The following is a 23,898-nucleotide window of genomic DNA, read 5'->3' on the forward strand; positions in this document are numbered from 1 at the left end:
CCTGCTAAAATGTCATTCTAGCCTTCCTTGTTGCAATAAGTTGTTTAATATTTGTCATTTTCTTTTCTTTTTAGTAAAAAAGTCCTGTACTTTATTTTGCATTTTTCTTTCATTTTCATTTACATCTTTTCAATAAAAAAGGGTTAATCAAGGGTTTGTTAACCCTAACTGTAACTGTAACCTTTTTCATGACTCTTTTTTCATACTTTTTGTGTGATTATGCATAATTCTTGTCAGTCTGTATAATGTCTAGGGCACTGGTGGCTAACCTTTTTGGGCTCATGTGTCAGCACCCAGAAGGCAATGCGTGTGGCTCCCTCTCCACGCCCCCTGCGCATGCACGTGCAATTCCCCCCTGCCAGCCCCTTACCTGCACTGCGTGCCTTCCAGCTGATTTTTGGCCCATTTGAGGCCTTTTTCGGCCTCTCAGAGGCTTGAGGGAAGCCTCTGCAGCCTTTGGAAGCCAAAAAATGGGCCCGTTTCGTCACTTCCGGTGTTTCTGGAAATACAGGAAGTGATGAAACGGGCCTGTTTTTTGGCCTCCAAAGGCTGTAGAGCAGGGGTGGGCAAACTACGGCCCGCGGGCCACATCCGGCCCGTTGGTCTTTTTAATCCGGCCCGCCGAAGATTGGTACAGAATTAAGGTTTGATGTGAATGATTGAATGATTGCATTTATTTGATTTTGACTTGTAATGACAGGCATTTCGACACCAGGTGGCGGCCCGTCTGTCAAATTTTAAGTCAATGAGGCCCCCGAGCCAAAAAGTTTGCCCACCCCTGCTGTAGAGGGTTCCCTCAAGCCTCTGGGAGGCTGAAAAAGGCCTCAAACAGGCCAAAAATCAGCTGGGAGGCGCGCGCATGCACAGTGCAGATAAGTTTGTCTGGGGTTCGCATGCCCACACAAATGGCTCTGTGTGCCACCTGTGGCACACATGTCATAGGTTCGCCATCACGGGCCTAGGGAAACTACAGTGCATTCAGAAAGTATTCAGACCCCCCTTCACTTCGACAATTTTGTTGTGCTTTAGCCTGTTTCTACAGTTGTTGAAATTCATTTTTATTCTCACTAGTCTACACTCAGTACCTCATAATGACAAAGAGGAAACAGAATTTTAGAAATGCCTGTAAATTTATTAAAAAGAAAAAAAATTGAAATATCATATTGGCATAAATATTCAGACCCTTTGCAAAAACACTTGAAATTTAGTTTTGGTGTCTCCTATTTCTCTTGATTATTGCTGACATGTTTCATGTTTCATTAAATTGATTGGACATGATTTGGAAAGGCACACACCATTCTATAGAAGACCTTATAGCTGACAATGCATACTGTAGCAGAGCAAAAGTCAAATGAACTGCCTGCAGAGCTTAGGGACAGGATTATTTCAAGGCACAGATCTTGGGAAGGCTAAAATAGAATTTCTGCTGCATTGAAGGTTCCTAAGAGCACAGTGGCCTCCATAATTCTCAAATGGAAGAAGTTTGCCAGGAAAGCTGAATGGAGCAAAGTACAGGGATATACTCAATGAAAATCTGTTCCATAGTGCTTAGGATCTCAGACCTGACCGAAGGTTCACTTTCCAAATTGACAATGATTTAAGCATTCAGCCAAGATAACACAGGAATGGCTTAGGGATGACTCTGTGAATGTCCTAGAGTGGCCCAGCCAGAGCCCTGACTTGAACCCTGTTAAACACCTCTGGAGGGATCTGAAAATGGCTGTCCAACAATGGCTGCCATCCAACCTGACTAAGCTTGAGATGATTTGCAAGGAAGAAAGGCAGAAAATCCCCCGATCCAGGTATACAAAGCTTGTTATATCATATCCAAAAAGACTCAAGGCTGTAATTGCTGCCCAAGGTGGTTCAAAAAAGTACTGAGGACACCCCACCAGAAGAGGATGTCATTCGGAAAATATTAGATGGTGCAGAGATGGATAGATTGACGTTAAAAATAAAGAAGACACAGAATATTACTTAACATGGGACAGATTTTACGTGTGGTTAGAGATAAGAAGTAGAAATTATATCAAGAAAGATTGTTATGTAAGAATTAAATACAAAGAGGCTTGACAATTATAAACATGTTGATATAATTAATAGAACTATAAATAAGCTAATACAAATAAATTCAGTTAAAATTACTTTGTTATACTATCATTATTGTTACTAGTATATATATTGAGATATCTGTTTTTTCTTTTGCTTCTTTGTAAGTGATATGCCCTGATAATACTCTGTATTCAAAATGTTTATGAATAAAAATAAAACATATACTAAAAAAAAGTACTGAGTGAACAATCTGAACATCCTTGTGGAATTTCAGTTTTTTCTTTTTAATAGAATTACAGGTATTTCTAAAATTCTGTTCTCACTTTGTCTTATGGAGTACTGAGTGTAAATGATATGAATTTCAACAACTGTAAAATTGACAAAAATGAAGAGGGTCTGAATACTTTCTGAATGCCAGTATATAGCATATTAAAATAGTAGACATTGCATACGTTCTTCAGTTCAATCTTTGTTGACAGCAATGGCTGCTGGCCCCCATTTCCTAGTTGTACCATAACAAACTGTAACGATTTACTGCATATTGATTTTACAGTAGATAACATTAAAACGGCACTACGTCACCTAAAGCATCTCTATCTATTGGCTCTAATGGATTATGTGCCTACTTTTTGAAAAAGCTTGCCACTGCCCTAGCTGAACCTCTATGCACAGTCTATGAGGTATCCTTCAGAACCAGCTCCTTGCCCAACCTATGGTTATTAGCCACGGTTATACCTATTTTAAAAAGGGAGACCCTAGTCTAGTAGAATATTACAGCCCAATCTCACTGTGTTGCATCATCTGTAAAGTTATGGAATCAATGATAAACCAGTCCAACACCCTCCACTTAGAGACAAACAACCTGCTATCTAACAAGCAGTTTGGTTTTAGAAAAAATTAGTCTGTGGAAGCTATATTGACATAGTCCTGTAATCTGCAATTCCTACACTGTCGAAACATTTGGACTAAACATCTTGAACAGGGTAAAGCAATAAATGCAATTTACATAGACTTCTGTAAAGCCTTTGATTCAGTGGTGCATGACAAACTACTGTTGAAACTAAGTTCTTACGGATCTCCGGAGCCCTGCACAAGTGGATAGCTGCGTTCGTGTCTAACAGGCAACAAATAGTCAAAATAGGGAGGGCCCTATCAAATCTGGCACCGGGTAACAGCGGTGTCCCCCAAGGCACCCACACTCTTTCTGCTTTACATCAATGACCTATGTGATCATATTAAAAGCAGGTGCGTCCTCTTTGCTGATGATGTAAAATTATTTAACACCACTGACAATGCTGCTGCCCTACAAAGTGACCTTGACTATGTCAGAATGCTCGCACATTTGGCAACTACAAATTTCAACTAACAAATTCTCTGTCGTGCACATTGGCAAAAAAAATCAGAACACCAAATACAAGTTGGGCAGAAACGATCTCGTAGACAACCCTCACTTTGTCAAGGACCTAGGAGTACACATCTCAAACGATCTAAGCCCCAGAGCTCATTGTAACAGCATTGGCAAAAAAACATTAAGAGTTGTTAACCTAATCTTACAAACCTTCTCCGGTAACATTGTATTGCTAACTAGGGCATACAAAACCTTTGCCAGACCAATTCTTGAATACAGCTCATCCGTTTGGAATCCACACTGTATATCGGACATTAACACAATTGAGCAGGTCCAGAGGTATTTCACGAGAAGAGTTCTCCACTCCTCTACTCACAATAGAATCCCTTATGCCACCAGGCTTGAAATTCTGGACTTCAACAATCTGGAACTGCACCACCTGCGGTCCGATCGAAGCATAGTACATAAAATTGTCTGCTACAACGTTTTATCTGTCAACAATTTCTTCAGCTTCAACCAATAATACATGGGCAAACAACCGATACAAACTCAAGGTAAACCGCTTCAAACTCAATTGCAGAAAATACGACTTCAGCAACAGAGTGGTCAATGCCTGCAACGTCCTATCCGACTCCATTGTTACAGCCTCAAACCCTCACAGCTTCAACCTCAATCTGTCTACTGTGGACCTCATCCCATTCCTAAGAGATCTGTAACAGGGTGTGCATAAGTGTACCAGTGTGCCTATAGTCTCTGTCTTACTGTCCCCATTTATCTGTACTTACTTCCTTTGTATATGTTTATATCTATACCTGCTATCTTGTACATGTTTGACAAACAAACAAATAAGACATCACACATTCTATAGATTTCCTAGGCATTCTATACAATGCCAGCTTTTCACACATTGGCACTATCACATAAACTTACCTTTATATAAAAAAAGAAACTGTTGATTTAGAAATTAGGCAGATATAACTTAAGTTAATAGAAAATATTAGTTTCTGTTCACTGAATCGGCAACTTAACCAAAAAGATTAAGAAAGAACAAAACTCCTGGTAGTAATTTGTCATGTGAACAACTATTAAACTCCCATTATTCAAGTATCAATGGCTTTCTTACAGTCTCCTGCTAGTTTACAAACACATTATTTTGTATCATGTTAGAGACAGTAAATGACCTAATTATATTTCTGACATTGAAAGATAGATATGACATTGAAAACTTTTGCTTTTCTAATAACTTTTTCATTAATAAAATAATAGAACATTGACAGGTCTCTTTAACAATATCTTTATTTAATACAATCTTCATTGCATTCTCAAAAATGTAAAAAATGTTCATTTTTTTAAAATGCTCATGTAAAAAACTTCAGTGCATATAATTTTTCTTACATTTTGAGAAAAGAATACTTGAGAAATTGATAAGGGTGGGAAAATGTAATACTTTCTAAGCCAGTGTATGTTTTGGAGCATAAATAAGAAAAGTGTCACAATTTGGTTAAGTAAAAGCGTCAAATGCATATATTTGCTTGTTTTCTCTTATTTTGATAGGAACCTCCAAAGCCTTCTCAAAACTTTTTAAAGGTTGGAATGAAGCTGGAAGCAATAGACAGAAAAAATCCTTATTTAATATGTCCTGCAACCATTGGGGATGTGAGAGGAGATGAAGTTTTTATAACCTTTGATGGTTGGCGTGGAGCATTTGACTATTGGTGTAAATATGATTCTCGAGATATTTTTCCAGTTGGATGGTGTGATTTAACAGGGGATGCACTACAGCCACCAGGAAAAAGTGGTAAGACTCTTTGTTAAAATTGTGTGGTTTGTGTTTAACAAGATTGATTTAACTTTTTAGAAAAATATATATTTTTATTAAATTTCTTTTAAATTAAATTTCTAAAAAGAAATTTGATTTAACTTTTAAGGTAACATCTTTATGGTGTATAACAAAAAGGTATTTCTCTGGTTTGATTAAAAAAATCATGTAACCTTTACTTTTGGTGGGGCTTACTATAGAATATGCAGCTTTACATTGTAAGAATTTCTATATTAGTTTAAGTATGCCAGGGATCCATATACATTAATAAATCATCATTTCATTTTTAAAGAAATGGCAAGCACTGAGCTTACCTACTGCCATTCTCTCTCCTCCTCTTTTAGGAGAGGAAGATTTGTTAGCCCAATTTGTCAATTAACTATATTCAAATGAAATAAAAAAATTGAGCTGCTCAACTATTTATTTATTTGGAATATTTTTTCATGTTATTGAGTACATTATATAAGCACTTTTAAAAGTAAGGGTATTAAAATCAATTGAAGTCAGGCACAAATTCTTAAACACATATTGTAGGCTGTTTAGCAACCAACATTATTAAAAGTCCAAGAAATGGATTAAATGGAGCTATTTGTAAGGCAGACTCAGTGGGGTCTCTTTTCTTTTCCTATCTTTTATATCCAGATAGAATGTTAAGTGACAATAGAAGTAGGTAGCTTATGCTGATTATATTGAATGATCTTAATATAGATCTTAAAGCTGGTACATAAAAATAATATTGCAATATCTGTAGAATTGTTTAGGTATGGACTCCTAAAAACCTTGGGATCATGTGAGATATGAGTATAATATTCTTTAAGATATAAAGCTAGCTAGTTGAATTAATAAATTAATGAATAAAAGTCACACCAGAACATTAAAATACAGAACCACTGAAAGTCATTTAATAGGCAATTTTGAAATATAGATTATCTCCTTAGTTAAAACCAAGGGATTGATACATCCTGCTTGATACTATACTTACCGTATGTTATCGGCGTATAACACGCACTTTCCCCCTGAAAATAGGGGCAAATGATGTATGCGTGTTATACGCCGATATAATGTTAAGAAGCCTTCGGTGAATGCTGCTGGGATCGGGGATCAAGGACACAAATGAAAGAAGGGGAGGGAGGAAGCAACCGAAGCCTGTCCTTCTCTCTGGGTCAGCTCTCTCAGTCGCTCTCTCGCTCCTCCACCAGCACAGGAAGAAACTGCTTCAAAGAGCGGGGGCTTTTCCTGTCGCCGCAGCTTCCCTGAAGCGCCCGTTTCTCCCCACCCCCACCCCGTCCGCCCGCCCGCCCGCCCGCAGTGCTCCGTTCTGCCTGCCTGCCTGCCTTCGTTAATGGTTGAATCGGAACAGCTTCGGCTGAGTAAAAGAGGCGAATAGTTATTATTCTCAGCGAAGCTGCTCCCAAACAACCAGAAACTAAGGCAGGCAGGCAGGCAGGCAGAATGGGACACTGGATTGAAGCGCGCGCGGGTGGGAGTGGGGGTGAAACGGGCGCTCGGAATAGCTGCGGCGACAGGAAAAGCCCCCGCTTCTTTGAAGCAGTTTCTTCCTTGGATGGTGGAGCAGCGAGAGAGCGAAGCCTCCTTCTCTTCTCTTCCCCCGGTCCTTGCAAAAATTTTCTGCTTGAAACCGGTCCCTGGTACAAAAAGGTTGGGGACCACTGATTTACCTTATAAGTGGTAATAATATTAATAAAAAAAAAAGTTCTGAGCTACCCTTATTTTGCTTCAAAGTTTTTATTTAGAAATTTAATTTTTTTCCTGAAATTTCCCTCTTAAAATGAAGATGCGTGTTATATGCCTGTGCGTGTTATACGCCGATAAATACGGTAATTTAAAGATTTATAATTGTGCTATTGAAAATCTGCACTCTTGTGTACCAGTTTAGTGTTTTCTGGAGGCTGCATTAATAGCCTTAGTAATTTCAAGCAATTTCAATTTAAAACTTTTTTTATTTAAGTTGTTCTTTAGGATTGTTGATAATGTATAAACAGAGACTGCTGCATATCCAGACAGTGCACAAATGACCTGATTAAATGATGTCTTAATTGTTTGGTAGCACAGCAAGCAACTAATGTTTTGTTTGCATTGTGGAATTAAAAGGGCCATTGTAATATAAAGAAATGCCCTGAAAAGAACAAAAATGTTTTCTAGCCTTCCACTTCTGCACACACTGTATTAATTTCAAAGAGATGTGTCATTTTTTCTTTGTAATATATTGGCTTTTTACGACACATTCTTTTAAAGTAATCAGGTTGTTATAGGATTTTTAGTTCCTGTTCTTCCCTTGAGGAAAATTTGTCTGAAGATATAGACAAGTTGGTCCCTGAATTTTTTGGCATGTCTTTTCAATGTTTTCTAAATTTCTGACCCCTCCAACATTTACTCTTCTCCTAGAGGCAGAGTGAAGGAAGTAGAACTAGGATTCATGGTCACTGTTAATAGATCTCATAGACCAGGAATGTCAAACTCGATTTCATTGAGGGCTGCATCAGGGTTGTGGTTCACCTCGGGGGTGGCATGGCCAGGTCTATGTTGCTTGTGTTGGGGGATGCCTGTGGTGGCCTGGGCAGAGCTGGGGGGATCCATTGTCTCCAGTGGAGGAAAGCAAGAGCAGGCCGAGCACCTAACCCATGTACACCAGATGAGCCTCGCCATCCCTCTCAGGCCATGCGGAGGGTAAGCGCCCAGTCAGCCCTCAAGCTTACTGAGGGTACTGACTTCCCCAAGGGGGCGTCTGCCTGGGCTTACATCCTCCTCAAAACTACTGCTGCTGTGCTCACTCTCCTTGGCCAGATTGCTCATGGTGTGTGTGGGAGGGCAAAGTTTGTGGGTTAGAGGGAGGCCCACTCCCTCTCCTTGCAAGGAGATCCAGCTTTGTAACCAAAGCACCCTCAGCAATAGGATGGGAGACCACCAGGAGAGGTCAGGACGAGGGGACAAGGGGATGGCAAAAGGTCAGCAGGGCTGCTGATGGCTAAGGCAGAACTTCCCTCAGACCCTCCCTCCCTTTCATTATAATCTTCCTCCCTCCTTCCTTCCTTTTTCCTTCCCTCTTCATTCTCCTTTCTTCTTCTTTCCCCTCTTCTTTTTACTTCCTTGCTCTCTTCCTCTCTTTTCTTCTTCTTCTTTCTTTCCTCTTTCCCTTTCTCATTTCCTGTCCCTTGTTGGATGCTCAAATGCAAAAGGGGAAACATTTCTCGATGCCTCCATGCCTTGTGATCAAATGCCACTTTTGCTAGTAGTTTGTGGCCACTTAAAAGACGGAGAACAAACCAGGCTCAGTTTATCCCGTGCTTGCATTTAGTGGGGGCATCCACAGACAACAGTACAGCAAAACTGTTCAAATGATGGCTGTAATAATTGATCACAGCTCCTCCGTTTTTATGTGCAACAGCTTTAGCATTTAGGAAGAGAGGTAAGTTAGTTGCTTTTCTATTAATACATAATCCTTAAAAGGGCTCTCTTGTAGGGACCCTGCCATGGTCTAATTCAGACTGGAAATATAGCAAATGAAGATATTTCTCCCCCCTCTGCTTTGTCCTGTTTCCCCCACTAGAAATAGCTGTTTGCAACACTCAAGGAGGCAATACTCTCCTAAGAGCTCACAATTCAAGAATACTAATGTTAACTTGGAAACTGTGACAAAACAGAACACAAAATTGCTTCCTCCTTTGAGCCCAAGGCTCAATGGATCCAGGATTGACACAGAACTGTGTGAACTGGGGCATCCCCAACCAAGTTGCCTCTCCTTCCTTCCTCCCTCTTTCCCTCCCTTCCTACTTCCCTGCCTCCCTCCTCATTTCCATCTCCCTCCCTCCCTTCTTTGATTCTCATTCCCGTTTCTTTCCTTCCTCTGTGCTCAGGAAGGAATGAGGGGAAGGGGAGAGATTGGCAGTCCTGGGCGCATGCACAAATAAAATTCAGCATGCAATTCACACCCACCCACAGCCACTCCGGCCACACTTTGGAGCCGACCTGAACTCAGGGCCAAAAACCTCAAGCAAGAAGCGAGTTGCAGCTTCTTCAGGAGCCAAGCAAACTCCTTTGGTCAAAAAGTCTTATTTTGGGGTCGGGGGCGAAACGTGAGGAAGAAGTGGTGGGAGAGAAATCATCACTTGACAGTTGAAGACTCCAAAATCTTACAACCTGTTCTCCTGCCCACTTTTTGTTTAAAAAAAATTACCGGTTTGCCACCAGTTTTCCTCTTCCCCAGCTGCGTATTCCAATTCCCTCCCCAAATACATCAGTATACAGACACCCCTTTCCACAAGAGATTTCCTTCCTCTTCCCCAATTTCAATTTCCTCCCCCAGCCCCCCCCCCAAATGATTGAACTTGGGATGAAAAACATCAAAAGTTGCCAAGAGACCCAGAAGAAGCTGTGGCAAATTAAAAAAAGAAGAAACAAAAACAAATCCCTGTTTGTTTGCTCACCCCTTCCATCTATGAACCACAAATGAATGGGAGCTGCCCTGTTCTCTGCATATTTCCAGTCTGTTGCCCCCGGCCACCTTGGGAGGCTTGCATGGCTTTCTTCCCAACCCCCTGGAAAAATAAAATAAAACTACATTCCAGCACTCCCCCCCTTCTCTCTGCCAAATTCCAGCAGCAATTAGCCTGTACTCATTGCCAGCCATGAATCTCTAGCACCCACCATTCAAAGATCTGGGAATTAAAAACGTACACGCACGTACATGCCAGAACTTGGAAAGAACTTGGAGAAGGAGGAAGAACGGCCATCTGAACAGGCACATGGTTGGCCTTAGATCTGACCTGCATGGACCCCTAGAGCTAGTGAGAGACCACCCTGCTGCCTCAGCCCCTGCCCCCTGTGCATGCACACAGGAGGTGGTAAGTACACGTCACCCTGTGGGATAAGACGGTCCCCGGGGATGCCAGGCTCCATGCACGCCCACCACCTCCTTTGCACATGCTGAGGGGACTGGATGGGGGCAGCCCCATGGATCTAAGGCCGATTGCATTCCAGCCCAGATGGCCACCACCAGGTTGTAGATCAGCGCCTGGTCGATCTGGGCTGGGCTGAGGCACCACAGGTCTGTCCTTTGTTGTTTCTAGGGCAGCTCCTCAGGCCAGATATAACCACATCGCAGGCCATATCTGGCCCACAGGTCTTGAGTTTGACACCACTGCCGTAGACAATATGTAAATTGCTTTAACAGTTTCCATTCCACTTTGTTCCCCTACTTTTTTCACTCTTAAATCAACAAATGCAAATATATATATGGAAAAAGAAATATTTATATGGCATTTTAGGAGACTTAATTTATTATATCTGTACGTTAAGAACAGCAGCAACCCCAGAAGGGAAATCAAATGCAAATATGTGTATGTATAAGTTTGAAACATGTCTTTCTATACCTTTGACATTGAAAATTGTTTCCTTTGTGTTTTGAAATTTGTTGGTCTAACACCTTTTGACATTTTAGAATAATCCAGCTAGTAATAATCTGACAGTAACCCACACAACTTTAGAGTATATAACTTTTAACAATTGGTATTTATTTACCAGATACATTATAAAGAAATCACTCTTACAGTATTTTAAACAGATTTATTGTTTTGTTCTTGAGATGTATTTGTGTGCATCTACCTAGTGTAATAATTTCTTGTACATTTGCTGTATTGGTTTTTCTGACATGATAACCACTTTTAAAACCGATAGAACTATTAAGGGTTATGTTTATTCACTTTGCTTATTATGTACTTCTTGTCCCTGCATATTTTGTATTCTTATCTGTACTTATTTTATAAATATTGCAGACTATCAAGCAAAATGGATTATTATCATTTATTGTTAATCATTTTTTAATTTGTCAAAACTAATGTCAAATTATATAAGGTGATTATATAGGGTTAAGTTTTGCTTGAGTGAACTTTATAGATCCTACCAATAAATACCAATATGAAATATTTCTTTTTCTTACTTTTAAATAAAAAGAAACATATCAAACAGTAACTTAAGTGTAAAATGCATGCTGATAATTAATTAGTAGTTAAGGAATAAAGGAAACATATTTAGAAATTCATAATCTTATCATTGTTTATTTCTATGTGTTTAATTCCTTAAATACCTGCTAATCTCATTGCATCACTTTTTGACAAAATAAATTGCTAATGTTAGGCTTTCTTCCAGACAGGAAATGTTATGGACATAGAAAACTATCCTCCTTCTTCCACAGTTTCTCTTGATCCAATCAGATTCATTTCACTTAGTTGAAGTAAAAAAACTCAAAATCTTAAACACTAGTTACATCTTTAAAGTAATGTGTAGTTTGGCCTTAAGTTCTCCTATAATCCAGTTATATCCCAACTGGAGTTCCCAGGGATGGAAGTTGGGAAAAGACCCAGGCCTGTACTTGTGCCTCCAGAAAGTGTTATGTACAGAAATAAGATTTTCTTAACATAGAAACAAAGGTGCACTGGCAAATTTCTGGATAAGAAAGCAGGCTTCCTTATCTTGCAGAAAAGTTAGTCTATCTTATTTTTAACTTATCTATTTATTTAACTTACCTTGCAGAAAAGTTAGTCTAAAATTAATTCATGATTGATTGTAAACCTCTTTTAAAGTATTGCTGAATTAAAAAAAAATATCTGAGGATCCTGTTGGTTGGATATTGCTTTAACAATCCATGAAGACGGTCCATGTGTTTTTCCACAGTTTCTAGCACAAAAAATAATACCAAAGCACAGACCTCTCCTTCCAAAGGAACTCGAAGCTCAATGCACTCTTCACCGAAATCAGCTTCACCTGTTCCAACTGCCAAAGGCAGGAAACTCACTCGGGCTCCATCCACCGTCCTTAGCAAAGTCCCATCTCCTAAAAATATTCCGGTAGTCAAAAACATTTCTCACAAAGAAAACCTCAAAAAAAGGAAAAAGGATTTAAATCCAGGAAGAAAAGTTAGTATAAATTTTTTATCATAGATGTGATGGTCTATTTTGTTGATTAATAAATTGCATTCTCCTGCCCCATGTGTGAAAGTTTCTTTACCAAATCTATTTTACCTAGGTTTATTTATTATTTTTTGAAAGCTGTTTCCAAAGTGTTCTATTGCTGTGCAAATGTGGAATATAATCTGAAAGTTACCGATTTTATTATTTTAATGTGTAAACAGCATTAGCATATTTACTTGGTCTTAAATTGCCAAGGTTTAAAATCCGTGTTCCTGAGTTACCAATTTGTCTTAACCTGAAAGTGACTGCCCTCCCAAAAAAGGCTTCACATTTTCTTTGCTTCCTTGTTTCTTTAATGCAGATAAGTTCAACTGGATCAATTTTATACTACATTTCTCTTTCTCTCCATGTGTATGACTACACACACACAAACACACACAATCTTTTAATTTAGTGGAACTTCCTTTCAGTGGGAGTTATTTAAAGAAAATGGGAATAGAATAGTGGCCCCATAGATCAGCATGTTTCTATAAGTGGTCAAAGGGACATTTACTATATTTATACACTCTAGTTTTAAAAATTTGCTGAGGCAGATATTTATAACAGTTGACTAAATCTGCCAAAGATGTTTATTTCAATATAGGACTGGTTGTCGTTTTATGTGATGCCTAGCTTCTGAAAGCTCTCATCTGGTTGCTAGTTCTAGCTGAGATCATGTTTTTGCCTCTTCTGGAGAATCTCAGATCAGGAATAAACTGTAAATCTACAGCAATTTTATGCTCGTTTGACAGCATTCAATAATTCACTGTATCAGAATTTTTGTCAATTGATATTGACCTAAATATGATGTGACTATTTTGCAAAAATATTTTTAATAAAATAAAATATATTATTTTTCAACAGAAAAAAAACGTAACAATGCAACCTCCCGCCTTTTTTCCTCCTATTTCTGAAAAAGTCGATAATAGTAGCTCTCCGATATATGGAGAGGCACCTGCTATCACTGGAACATCTGTAGCCGTTATTTCAACAGGTAAATTTACCTATTTAAAAAAAATCTCACGGGGACAAATTCTGATGATTCTCAATTTACTCTAAGGTACTACAGTGTTTTAGAGGTGCAAAAACAAGTCTGAAAGTAGCTATGAGGCTTTGCACTGGATACACATTCCAATTTTACATCAATTTGGAAAATATAGAATATGTGTTATCAATTTTTAAAGCAATATTTTATTCAAGTGCCAATGTATATTAAACATTATACTATATATGGTGTTAAACGGAACTCAAGTTGTGCGTCTTTGGAAATCTGTTAGTTTCTTCTGTGGCATTATTTTCTTTTCTTTTTTTATTTAAGTTTTATTAATTTTCTACTATTACATTTAATTAGTGCTTAATAAACATTGTATTGTCTCAGTTATTTTATTTGCTTAACAATACAAATTATATTCCTAATCTTTAACCCTTTTTTCCAGACATTGATAAAATCCATGTTTGATAGTATTCTGTATCTTCTTTCTGTTTGATCTTCAATGTAAATCTGTCCATTTCTGCACAGTCCAATATCTTCTTAATTATCTCTTCATCTAGTGGTATTTCTTCATTTTTCCAATGCTGAACAAATACAATCCTCACTTCTCTTAATACATGCAATATTACATATATTACACTTTGTTTATCATTTTTTTCTGAACAAAAAAGTTCAGGTTTAAGATCTATATGTTTTCCTGACATCTTTTCTAACCACATGCGTATTTTTGCCCGAAATGTTTTTTGCTTTAACACAAGTCCACCACAAATGGTAATATGTGCCAGATTTTTGGGTACATTTCCAACATTTACTAGACATATTTTTGAACATTTTGGCTAACCTGGTGGGTGGTAGGTGCCATCTATAAAACATTTTATATAAGTTTTCTTTATAAGAAGTTGCCATTTTTAACTTATAATTTCTTTCGCATATATTTTACTGTTTCTCTAGTTCTAGATATCTGTTTTCAAATTTCATAGAAAGTTATATAGTTTCTTAATAAATTTTTCATTGGAGTTCAACAATATCTGATCGAAGATTGTCTGTTCTTTATAAAAGCCATACATTTTAGCATCTTTATCATATCTAGATTGTAATTGCAGTTCAGGCCACCATGATAACTCAAAACTCTGGTCTTAGAGCTCTTGTTTAGATTTTAGTTTCCCGTCAGTATTCAAAATACCTTTTTATATGTCAAAATTTTCTCAAATTTCACCAGAAATTGTGAAATTTGGATGAATAAACGCTTCCATCATTGAGAGCCATCCTTGGATTCTCAAACAGATTTTAGCTTTTGTTTTTTTCCCATACAGAGAATAATGAATTTCTTACATAGTGATTTTGGAAATATCTGTGGCTTTTATTTTTCTCATATCATAAAAATGCATGCCATCCAAGTTGTAAGTCATGTCCTTCTAAATATAGCAATCTTTTGTATCTAAGGGTTATCCATTCTTGTTAGAATACATGCTTGATAGTTTAAAAAGCAATCTGTAGTCCAAATCCTCCATTTACTTTGGATTCTTGTAACATTTTCAGTTGAATTCTAGCTTTTTTTCCTTGCCAAACAAATTTCAAAATCAGTGTGTTCAGATCATTAAAGAATTTATTCTCAATTTTTATAGGTACTGTTTGGAACAGAGCAATTTTGATAAAATACTCATGTTCACAATAGCATTTTTTCCTAATATTGATAGGTTTGATAATATTGATAGTATTGATAGATATTGTAAGTTTTTCCATTTTCCAGATCCTGTTTTATTTGGTTAAATAATTTTGTATGGTTATCTTCTTTTATTGTTGCACATCTTGCTGTTAAGTATATTCCCAAATATTTAACTTTCTTGACTATTTGAAAGTCCGCTTTTTCTGACAATTGTTCTTTTTGTTTCTGTGTAAGGTATACTATAACTATAATTTTAGTTTTTTCTCTGTTTATCTTCAAACCTGCTACTTCTCCAAACTCCTCGATCCTTTTCAATAGTTTAGGACAAGAGTCTTCACACATGGCAAGTTTAAGACTTGTGGACTTAAACTCCCAGTATTCTTGAGCTAACATGACTAGAGGATGAATTCTGGGAGTTGAAGTCCACAAGTCTTAAAGCTGTCAAGTTTGAAGATCCCTGGTTTAGGAATTGTCTCCAGCTGTTCTTCTATGATAAATACCAAGTCATCTGCAAGTGTTTGTAATTTATATCTTTCATCTTTTATCTCCATGCCTTTAATTTCTGGATCTTGTCTGATGTTCAAGACTTCCAAGGTCAATATAAATAATAAAGGCGATAATGGACATACTTGTCTTGTGCCTTGCTTTATATTAAAATTCTGTGTATAGTCCCCATTTACATTGATTATATTAATAAAATTTTCTCCAAAATCCATACAGTTTAATTGTTGTATCATAAATTGCCAGCTTACATTATCAAAAGCTTTTTGAGCATCTAAAAAAATTAGTATCATTTGTTTTCCTGGGTACATTTCATAGTATTCTAATGTATCTAGTATAATCCTGAAATTCTGTCTTTTTGGTAAGAATCCAATTTGATCTGTATCCAGTCAAAAATCTTTCAATCTCTGCTATTATTGAGGCAAAATTTTTGTAATCCACATTCAATAGTGATATTGGTTTATAATTTTTTATCTGTGTCAAATCTGAATCCTCTTTTGGTATTACGGTAATATTGGTTTCTGTCCATGTATTTGGTAGTTTAGCCTCTGATAATAACTCATTGCAAACTTCCTTCATTGGAGAGCTTAGCGTATCTAGAAAGCATTTATAAAATTCTTCAGGAAGCCCATCTGGACTTGGAGTTTTATCATTTTGGGGGCTTTTTTACAGTTATCAGTTCCCTCATTGTTATTTTTCCATTTATATCTTTTCAAAGTTCTCTAGGATTTTGGGTAGGTTGGCTTTTTCCATATATTGTGTTATTTCTTTTCCTATATCATATAATGTTTCATAATATTCTTTAACTATTTTTTTATTATCTCATTTTGAAATTGTACACATCCCTGTTCATCTTGGAGTTCATTTATCAAGTTTTTCTCTTTTTCTTTTTTCAGTTTATATGCCAGCCATCCGGCGTAGTCTCTTTCTTCCTTTTTTTCCCAATTTTGCCACTGTTATAATCTAATTTATCATTGACAATTGCATTAAAATCTCCCACGAGACAAATATTTTGATATTCCATTTCCAGTATTTTCCTGTGCAATGTGTGATAAAAAAAATGTTTATTATTTGGTGCATATATTGTTATTATCCATATCTTTTTTGATTTATCATCAAAATTCTTCCTTCTTCATCTATGTAGACCTGTTTGGAGTCTACTGTCTTTTTAATATATAGCGCTATCCTTTTCTTTTGTGCTGATATAAAATACAGGTTCCCAATTTTGGGGTATTCCAGAAGTTTATATTGTTTTTTTATTTGTGTTTCTTGCAAACAGATTATATCTGTTTTTAATTTTCATAATCATGTAAAGATTTTCCTCCTTTTTGCGGGGGGATTAAGTCCATTTATATTCCTTGAGAGAATTCAATTTTCTTTCTCCATCTTATTTACTTGTATTTGGGTTTTTGTTTCCTAGTAATTCTTTTCTGTCTTTGTTCTCTTATTAGCCCCTTTCCTCCTTGATTTGTATTTTCTTCTTCTTTGCTTTGTGCTACTGTCTCTTCTGTTGTTATTTCTTTGTGCTTGTTAAGTTTATCTGCTTGTTAAGTTTATCTGCTTGTGTATGTTGTACTTCTTCAAAAAAAATTGTATGACTCATAAAATTCTGCTGCCTTAAGAGTGGAGTTCAATCTATATCTTCTACAATTCCAACTAATTAGGATCCTTTATGGGACTAGCCATCTAAAATTTATTCCTTTTTCATTTAATTTTGAGATCAAGAATTGATATTGTATTTGTAAATCTCTTATATTCCAGGGGATTGTTTTAAGACCACAATCTCCCTTTTTCTATGTTGCAATATTTGCACTCTTCAATATTTCATCCCTTATTGTTCTTTTCACAAATTTAACATGTACCTCCCTAGGCACTCTGTGTCTTTTTAAATAGCTTGAATTGATTCTATATATTTGATTGAGCTTTTTTCCATCTCTTCTTTTACAATTTCCAGTGCTTCTGCCAACAAATTTGTGACCAATTCTGTCAGATCCTCCTTCTTGTCTTCATGTATATTCTGGAGTCCTAATAAATATGAAGCTTTCTTCATCTCCAATATTGCTACTGTGTCTTCCAAATTCTTATTTGCTCCATTTATTTCCTCCATCTTCTTCTCAGTTTCTTCTGATTTATCCTCCATTTTCTGGATTCTTTGTTCATTCTTTGCAATCATTTGTTGGTATTTTTCTAGCTGAGAATTTATATTAAAAACCTCATTTATCTTATCTATTTTTTCTTCTAGTTTATGCTGGTTATTTTTTGTCTCATGATTTCTTCTTGCATCTTTTTTATGTGAAGCAATTGCTTCTTGGATCGTCTGTAGTGTTGTCTGCATTTCCTTTTAGAAGTTTTTGGATTTTTCTTGTTGAAGCTATAGATCTGTGATGTATAGGGCTAGGAGCTCCAGATGGGGGTGCTGAGAATGGCTTTTTAATAATGTTAGCAAGATTTGGTACACTCATTTTTGTCCCCACCCTCCAGTTACTCTATTATCGAGCTAGTATATTCCCAGAAAAACTGGCCTTGTCTCGTATAACAAATCTTGTTCAATACATCAATAGACAGTTTGAATACAACATTAAATATAGTTCTTATGAACTTTCATTTTATCTATAGCCTTTATAATCCAGTATGTTCCAATATTTAACTTCATCAGATAGAAGTTATAATCAGCTCTATCAGTCAACACCAAGTCTAAAAGAATAGTTGTAAAACCCGTCATAGCATATCTACGATCTAAGATTGCAGTTCAATCGATGTTTATAATCCAAAGTAGCCAGTTGGCCTTAGTCCAGTCAATACATCTCACCAGATAAATCACAAAATTTCTTCTGCCTCCAACTAATTCTTACAGGTTCTGAATTATAAATCGATCAATTTTTGTAATCCAAAGTAGCCAGGCTTTAATCCAGTTGATAATCCCCACCGATCAGGAAGCTGCAAAAAGTCTTCTCTGTCGCCAGCTGTTCCATGCTGGTCTGGGATTTCCCCATCTACAAGGAGATCAGGAATGCTAATCAGATATATATGTCTGGGCTCCAAGCCAATCCCTTATCTTAGACACAACAAATTTCAACAGTTCTTTCTTCTGTCTGCCACTGGGTGTCATTTCTCTCAATTAAATCTTCAGAGACCAGATCCAAAACACGATGATAACAATCTATTAATTGGCATATAAACAGGACAGACAGCTTTCTTCCCTGGTTGTCAATGGTTTCAGGTTGCCAACATGAATGTGGTTTGCCTTTCTCCTGCTGGTTTGGAGGGTTTTCCCCAGGTCAAACAAGCCAATCACCATCCGATTGTGAAGAACGGGTTCCCATCTTTATTGTCACCTCTATGGGGCAACTTTCAGCCCCTTAGGGCTCCCTGGCAAAATGAAACTGATTGTGGGGAGCAGAGCTCCGTGTTCCCTCGACTGTACAACCACAATATCAACCAGAATTTTTTTTCTTCTGTAGCATTATTTTCTGTTTCACTGGGGATCAGCAGATAGTATCAAATAATAACAGACAAATAATGCTATTTTCCTCCAAATTTATTTAGTGTACTGATAATAATTTATTTTTTCACAGCTATTTTCTTGTTTTCTAAATTTCTGTGCAACTACTAAGTGACTTTTATTTTTTTCTTTTACTCTATTACATGTTTAAATGTTCCTTCCAATTTCTATAATCTTGCTTTCAAATTTCCCTTTTCTTTTTTTATCCCCATTGATTGTATTTCATGGCTATGTGTATACTTTTATTATCCTTGTCTGTGTATCATCTTTGTTAAGCAATCTTTTTATCTTTCTATTTTAATCTACCCAGAGCAGAAAGAATTTTTTTCCCTACTGCTAATCGTGTTTGGCATCTTTGGTTCTTTTTTAGTCCAGCTATTTAGTTGTTTTGCTTTAAATTGTAAACAATTTCTTTTAAGATTCTGTGCTGTGAATGCATTCAATGTAATTTTGACAAAATATTTGCATATTCCCTATAAGGTTTTGGAAGTCAAACCTTTGGGGAGGGATGAGGGGAGCAGATGTTTAATAAAGGAGAACAAAATAAAGACTGATAGTTTAGATTGAAGGGATTCTATTTTCTCTTTAATTCTGGAAAATGTAGCAAAAAACAGGATTGAAAGTGTAATAAATGTGAACATGTACTCAAGGTTGATATTGTGGTTCATCTGAATGTACCATGTAAGCAAAATTTTAGGATTCCAGTTCCTTTTGGTGTTAAAAGGCAAAGCAAGAATTTCCTGGGTAAGAAATATAGTAGACAGAGATGAGTTTTATTTGTTCATTTGTCAGAACCTAAATTTTATGCCACTGAGATGCCTTTAAGAATGTAGATAAAGATGAATTTTACATTGTGTTTTGTTCTGTCTTTTAGTTTGTGTCTATGTTAACAAGAACGGAAATTCTGGGCCTCATCTTGATAAAAAGAAAATTCAGCAGCTTCCTGATCACTTTGGACCAGGTCCTGTGAATGTAGTACTTCAGCAGGCTGTCCAAGCTTGTGTCGATTGTGCCTATCAATCAAAAATTGTCTTTGGATTCCTCAGGCCTGGCCATCATGCTGGAGAGATTATTACTGGTACATTATTTTATATGATTTATATTTAGACTTCAACTTTGTGTATATATTGCATTTGTGAACAACAAATCAATTCTGGCTTATATTCTGCTAAGAATGTATATGGAGATTCTCATTCACCCAGGCCATGGTTGTCCCAAAGGTGCATTTTTAAAGGCAACTTTCTTTGTTTTTCCTTAAAGATGTTTTTCTTCTCATCCAAGAAGCTTCTTAGATGTGAACTGAAGAAGCTTATTATATGAGAACTGAAATGTCTTCAAGGAAAAACAAAGAAAGTCTAGTTGCCTTTTGAAAAAGCACCTTTGGGATTCTGCTAAGAATGAATACTTTCATTTCAGTGATCCCTTTAGGTTTGTGAGTCATGATTATTTGGCTAATGGGGCCCAATTTAATATTATAGGAAGTTTTTTATTTTCGGTTGGCTTTATCCTTTTGTACAAAGAGGTGAAAACAAACGAGTTTTTTTTCACCAGCACAATGTTGACATGCAGAATAAGCCAAATTTCTGGCCTATTGTTAATTGTATATGCAATACAATTAGTCAGTGATTCTTGTAAACCAGGGGTGTCAAACTCAAAACTCAAGTGCTTAGATGGGGCCAGTGGGGCCCCCCTGGAATCAAAAAAGGATTGGCCCAAGGAGTCTCTGCCAGCTAAAACAGAGCTTGTGAGGGCCGCCTGTTTTTGCTGGCAGAGGGTTGCAGGAGGCTATTACAGTTGAAAACAAAAGCTCGCAAGGGCTGCACGCAGGAGGCCATCTGGCAGAGGGTTGCAGGAGGCTGTTGCAGGCAGCCCTCCTGAGCTCCGTTTTCACTGGCAGAGAGTTGCAGGAGGCCATCACAGCCGAAAAAAGAGCTCAGGAGCCTGTTTTTGCTGGCAGAGCGTTTGGGCCACCACAGGTGCCCCCGACATGAGTGATGTTGAGCTGGCCACACCCACCCTGGCCCCCCAAGGTCAAACATAACCCTGATGTGGCCCTCAATGAAATCAAGTTTGACTCCCCTGTTGTAAACTAACCACAATCAGTATTTACTATATACATACATACATACATACATACATACATACATACATACATACATACATATTAATGCCAAATGAGACCGTTTTCTGTGGCCATTTAAGCTGTCACACCTTATATCTAGCATTATTAAATTTAATCTTCTAGAAGACACATTGATTTCAAATTAATGTTTAATATCATGACAGTGGAAAAAGAGTTCTCAGTTTGGTCATTGTGCTTTTCCTGGCTGGAAACCAATTGCCCATCCATTCCCAAATATAAAACAAATAATTCAGATTTGCAGTACTGGCCCTAGGGCAGTAGAAATGGGCTGGTGCTCCTAATCATTCCTAATAGCCCAAAGGAACATATATTTTCAGAGAGATAGGGAGGAGCCCTGTGAACTCTTTGCATTTGAATAGTATTACATTCTTGAAAATTAATAGCTTTTTAAAATGTGCTTTTCAAACTTGGCAAAACAAATGCACATTGATTAGCATAGAGATACTGCAAATAGTCCAAAACCTCTTGGTAGAGAAAAAGTACAAAAATTGCTGCCTTCTTTTTATTCCTAGGATTAATTAAAAGGGAGATAGCTTCTGTTAGACACTGGTGGTATTTCATTGTATATAATAATATTGGTTATTTTTTAAAATCTTTTTATTGACAGCCTCTTTTGATGAGGAAAAACATGCCATCAATCTTCCTTCTGTGAATAGTGCATCTTTTGTTCTGCGTTTCTTGGAGAAACTTTGCCACAGCCTGCAGTGTGATAATCTTTTCAGTAGCCAGCCCTTTAGTCCTTACATGGGAAATGCACATAGTCCCATTGAACATGATAGAAACAAGTCAGGTAATGTTCTGATTGCTTTAGTTCCTTTCTTTGTCATAGCTCTTGTGTATTTTAGCATTGATGGTTTATATTTAGAAACAAAACAAGCAAGAGACAAAATAGTAGAATAATCATTTTGAATTATAGTGCACAGTGATTTAGTAAGAATTTTCAAAAGTAGATAGTTTTGCTTTTTTCTACATGTGTAATTACAAGTTCTAAAGTTTTAAGGTATACTTTAACTTACAGGACATGCTTATGTAACTTTTTGACAACATTCAGAAGCTTTTTTCAGGGACTTCTATTTCCCAGGGTATTCTGCAGACATGATATTTAATAGTCTGATGTCCAAATACCAAGGAGGATTGACCCTACTTAACGTCTGAGCCCTCTCCCCCCCCAGAGGTCAGCCATTGTTGCTATTCACTGTAGAATTAAAAGTAAGGTATACTGAAAACCACTACAAATCCAATCCATATTCAAAGAGGAAAGTGAGATTCAGAATATGCATGTTATAGCTATTGGCACATTTTAAAATAAAATACGCTTTCCTCAGAGGCCCAGAAAAATGCATCTTCCTTAAAAAGTTGCTGACACTTGTAGTGTGAGTTCTACATACAGAAATACTTTTTCTACATTGAGTCCAGATTGCTGGATAGCATTAGTATGGATATGCAACGGCTATGATAAGAAAATAGTATGATAAATTCTTTAGTTTACAATTGCCTGTTGAAATCTGTAAATCTGAAATAAGTATCTGTAGATCTTTGTGTTTTAATGCTCAGCTTACATAGCCCTGATTTCACATTGCTTACTTGCTTATAGTCGATCACATGAGGTGCAATGCTGGTTTCTAGCTTTACCATATATGCTATAATGACTGAACAGCCACTAGCATTATGGCCATCAACCAAGGATTTAGTCTGTTTCAATTGATATAGTCAAAACTAGGACAGTTAAAGACTTACCACCAGCTTCGTAGCAAGATTTAACAGCTTGGAAGCTGACTTGTCTTGCCCAATGGAAAGAGACTGTATTTTTCATTCTATAAGATATACCTGGACCATAAGACCCACCTAGGTTTCGAGGAGGAAAAGACAAAAAAAAAAGCGCCATTTCACTGTGAATATGGGGTGCCAAATATGGAGCAGCAATGTAGTGAGGGCAGGAGAGGACCACAGATAGGTGTCTTCTCATGTGCCAGCTCTGCCTATTCACTCCTGCACTGAGGAAAAGAGACAGAAGAGGTGGGGTTCAGCACAGTAAAAGGGCCCCGTAGCCGTGGCCTGGCTGCTATTCATCATATTCGCTCCATAAAGCGCACAGACATTTTCACCCACTTTTGGAGGGAAAAAATAGCGTCTTATGAAGCGAAAAATACAGAATTTCATTTCTTTTGAACATTAATGGTGATTTTTTTAATTATCTAACCTGAAGTGGAAAAAACCGTAAAGGTGGTTTTAGCATGAAACAACATTTGTAGGAAATTTAGTGGAAGAAATTAGTGCATCTGTTTCTAACTTATGCTTTAGAAATTTTGATTATAAGGGTACATAATCCTTTTATTCTTCACCAAAATGGAACAAAAGATATAGGAAAGATAAACACTATTGTGATGGGATGTACTACACATAAATCAGTGCAGAGGGTTTCTGCTTTTGAGTATACCACATGCTTCTTCACAGCTTTTCCACCACAATTCCAGTGATCCTTTGGCAGTTCAATTTGACTGAGATGCCAACCTTGTGTGAAAATAGCAGAAATTCAGAAAGAAATCTGTTTACTGTAATGGGTCACTGAATCTATGCATAAAGAAAAGGACGGTTATATCTCTATTATTCATCACCCACCCAAGTCACATTGATTAGGATGACGATTGCAAGGATCATTCATTGAGGACAGGGTGGTTACTGTTTATTAAGATATGAGGTGCCCAAAATAACTATTTTATACTTGAATTATATATGGGGTTCTAAAAGTCAGATCTCGTAGATACTTTATTATATAACCTATGTTAACATATTTACTTCTAAATACATTCTTACTTGTTTCATGCATGACTTTTTAATATTCCTAAGCACAGTAATATTCTCTGAAAAAAACATTAATATTGTGATTGGCCTATGGAGCCTGACTTTTGGT

General features: G+C 36.9%; 1 protein-coding gene across 7 annotated transcripts in view; it reads left to right on the forward strand.

Moving 5' to 3' along the window:
- Nucleotides 1-23,898, forward strand: part of SCML2 (Scm polycomb group protein like 2) — a 59,777-nt gene that overhangs the window by 23,826 nt on the left and 12,053 nt on the right. For all 7 annotated transcript variants that reach the window (XR_015749858.1, XM_026674951.2, XM_087966967.1 and 4 more), the window contains 5 exons: nt 4,955-5,198; nt 11,910-12,151; nt 13,049-13,178; nt 19,719-19,922; nt 21,595-21,777. Coding sequence is in view for 6 of the 7 variants with exons in the window: in XM_026674951.2 (XP_026530736.2) it covers nt 4,955-5,198; nt 11,910-12,151; nt 13,049-13,178; nt 19,719-19,922; nt 21,595-21,777 (1,003 nt within the window). In the remaining variant the exon portion in view is untranslated. The remainder of the gene's footprint in view (nt 1-4,954; nt 5,199-11,909; nt 12,152-13,048; nt 13,179-19,718; nt 19,923-21,594; nt 21,778-23,898) is intronic.

Source organism: Notechis scutatus, chromosome 5, assembly GCF_049901735.1.
Source record: "Notechis scutatus isolate UNSWTSFEM ecotype Mainland chromosome 5, rNotScu1.2, whole genome shotgun sequence".
NCBI lineage: Eukaryota > Metazoa > Chordata > Lepidosauria > Squamata > Elapidae > Notechis > Notechis scutatus.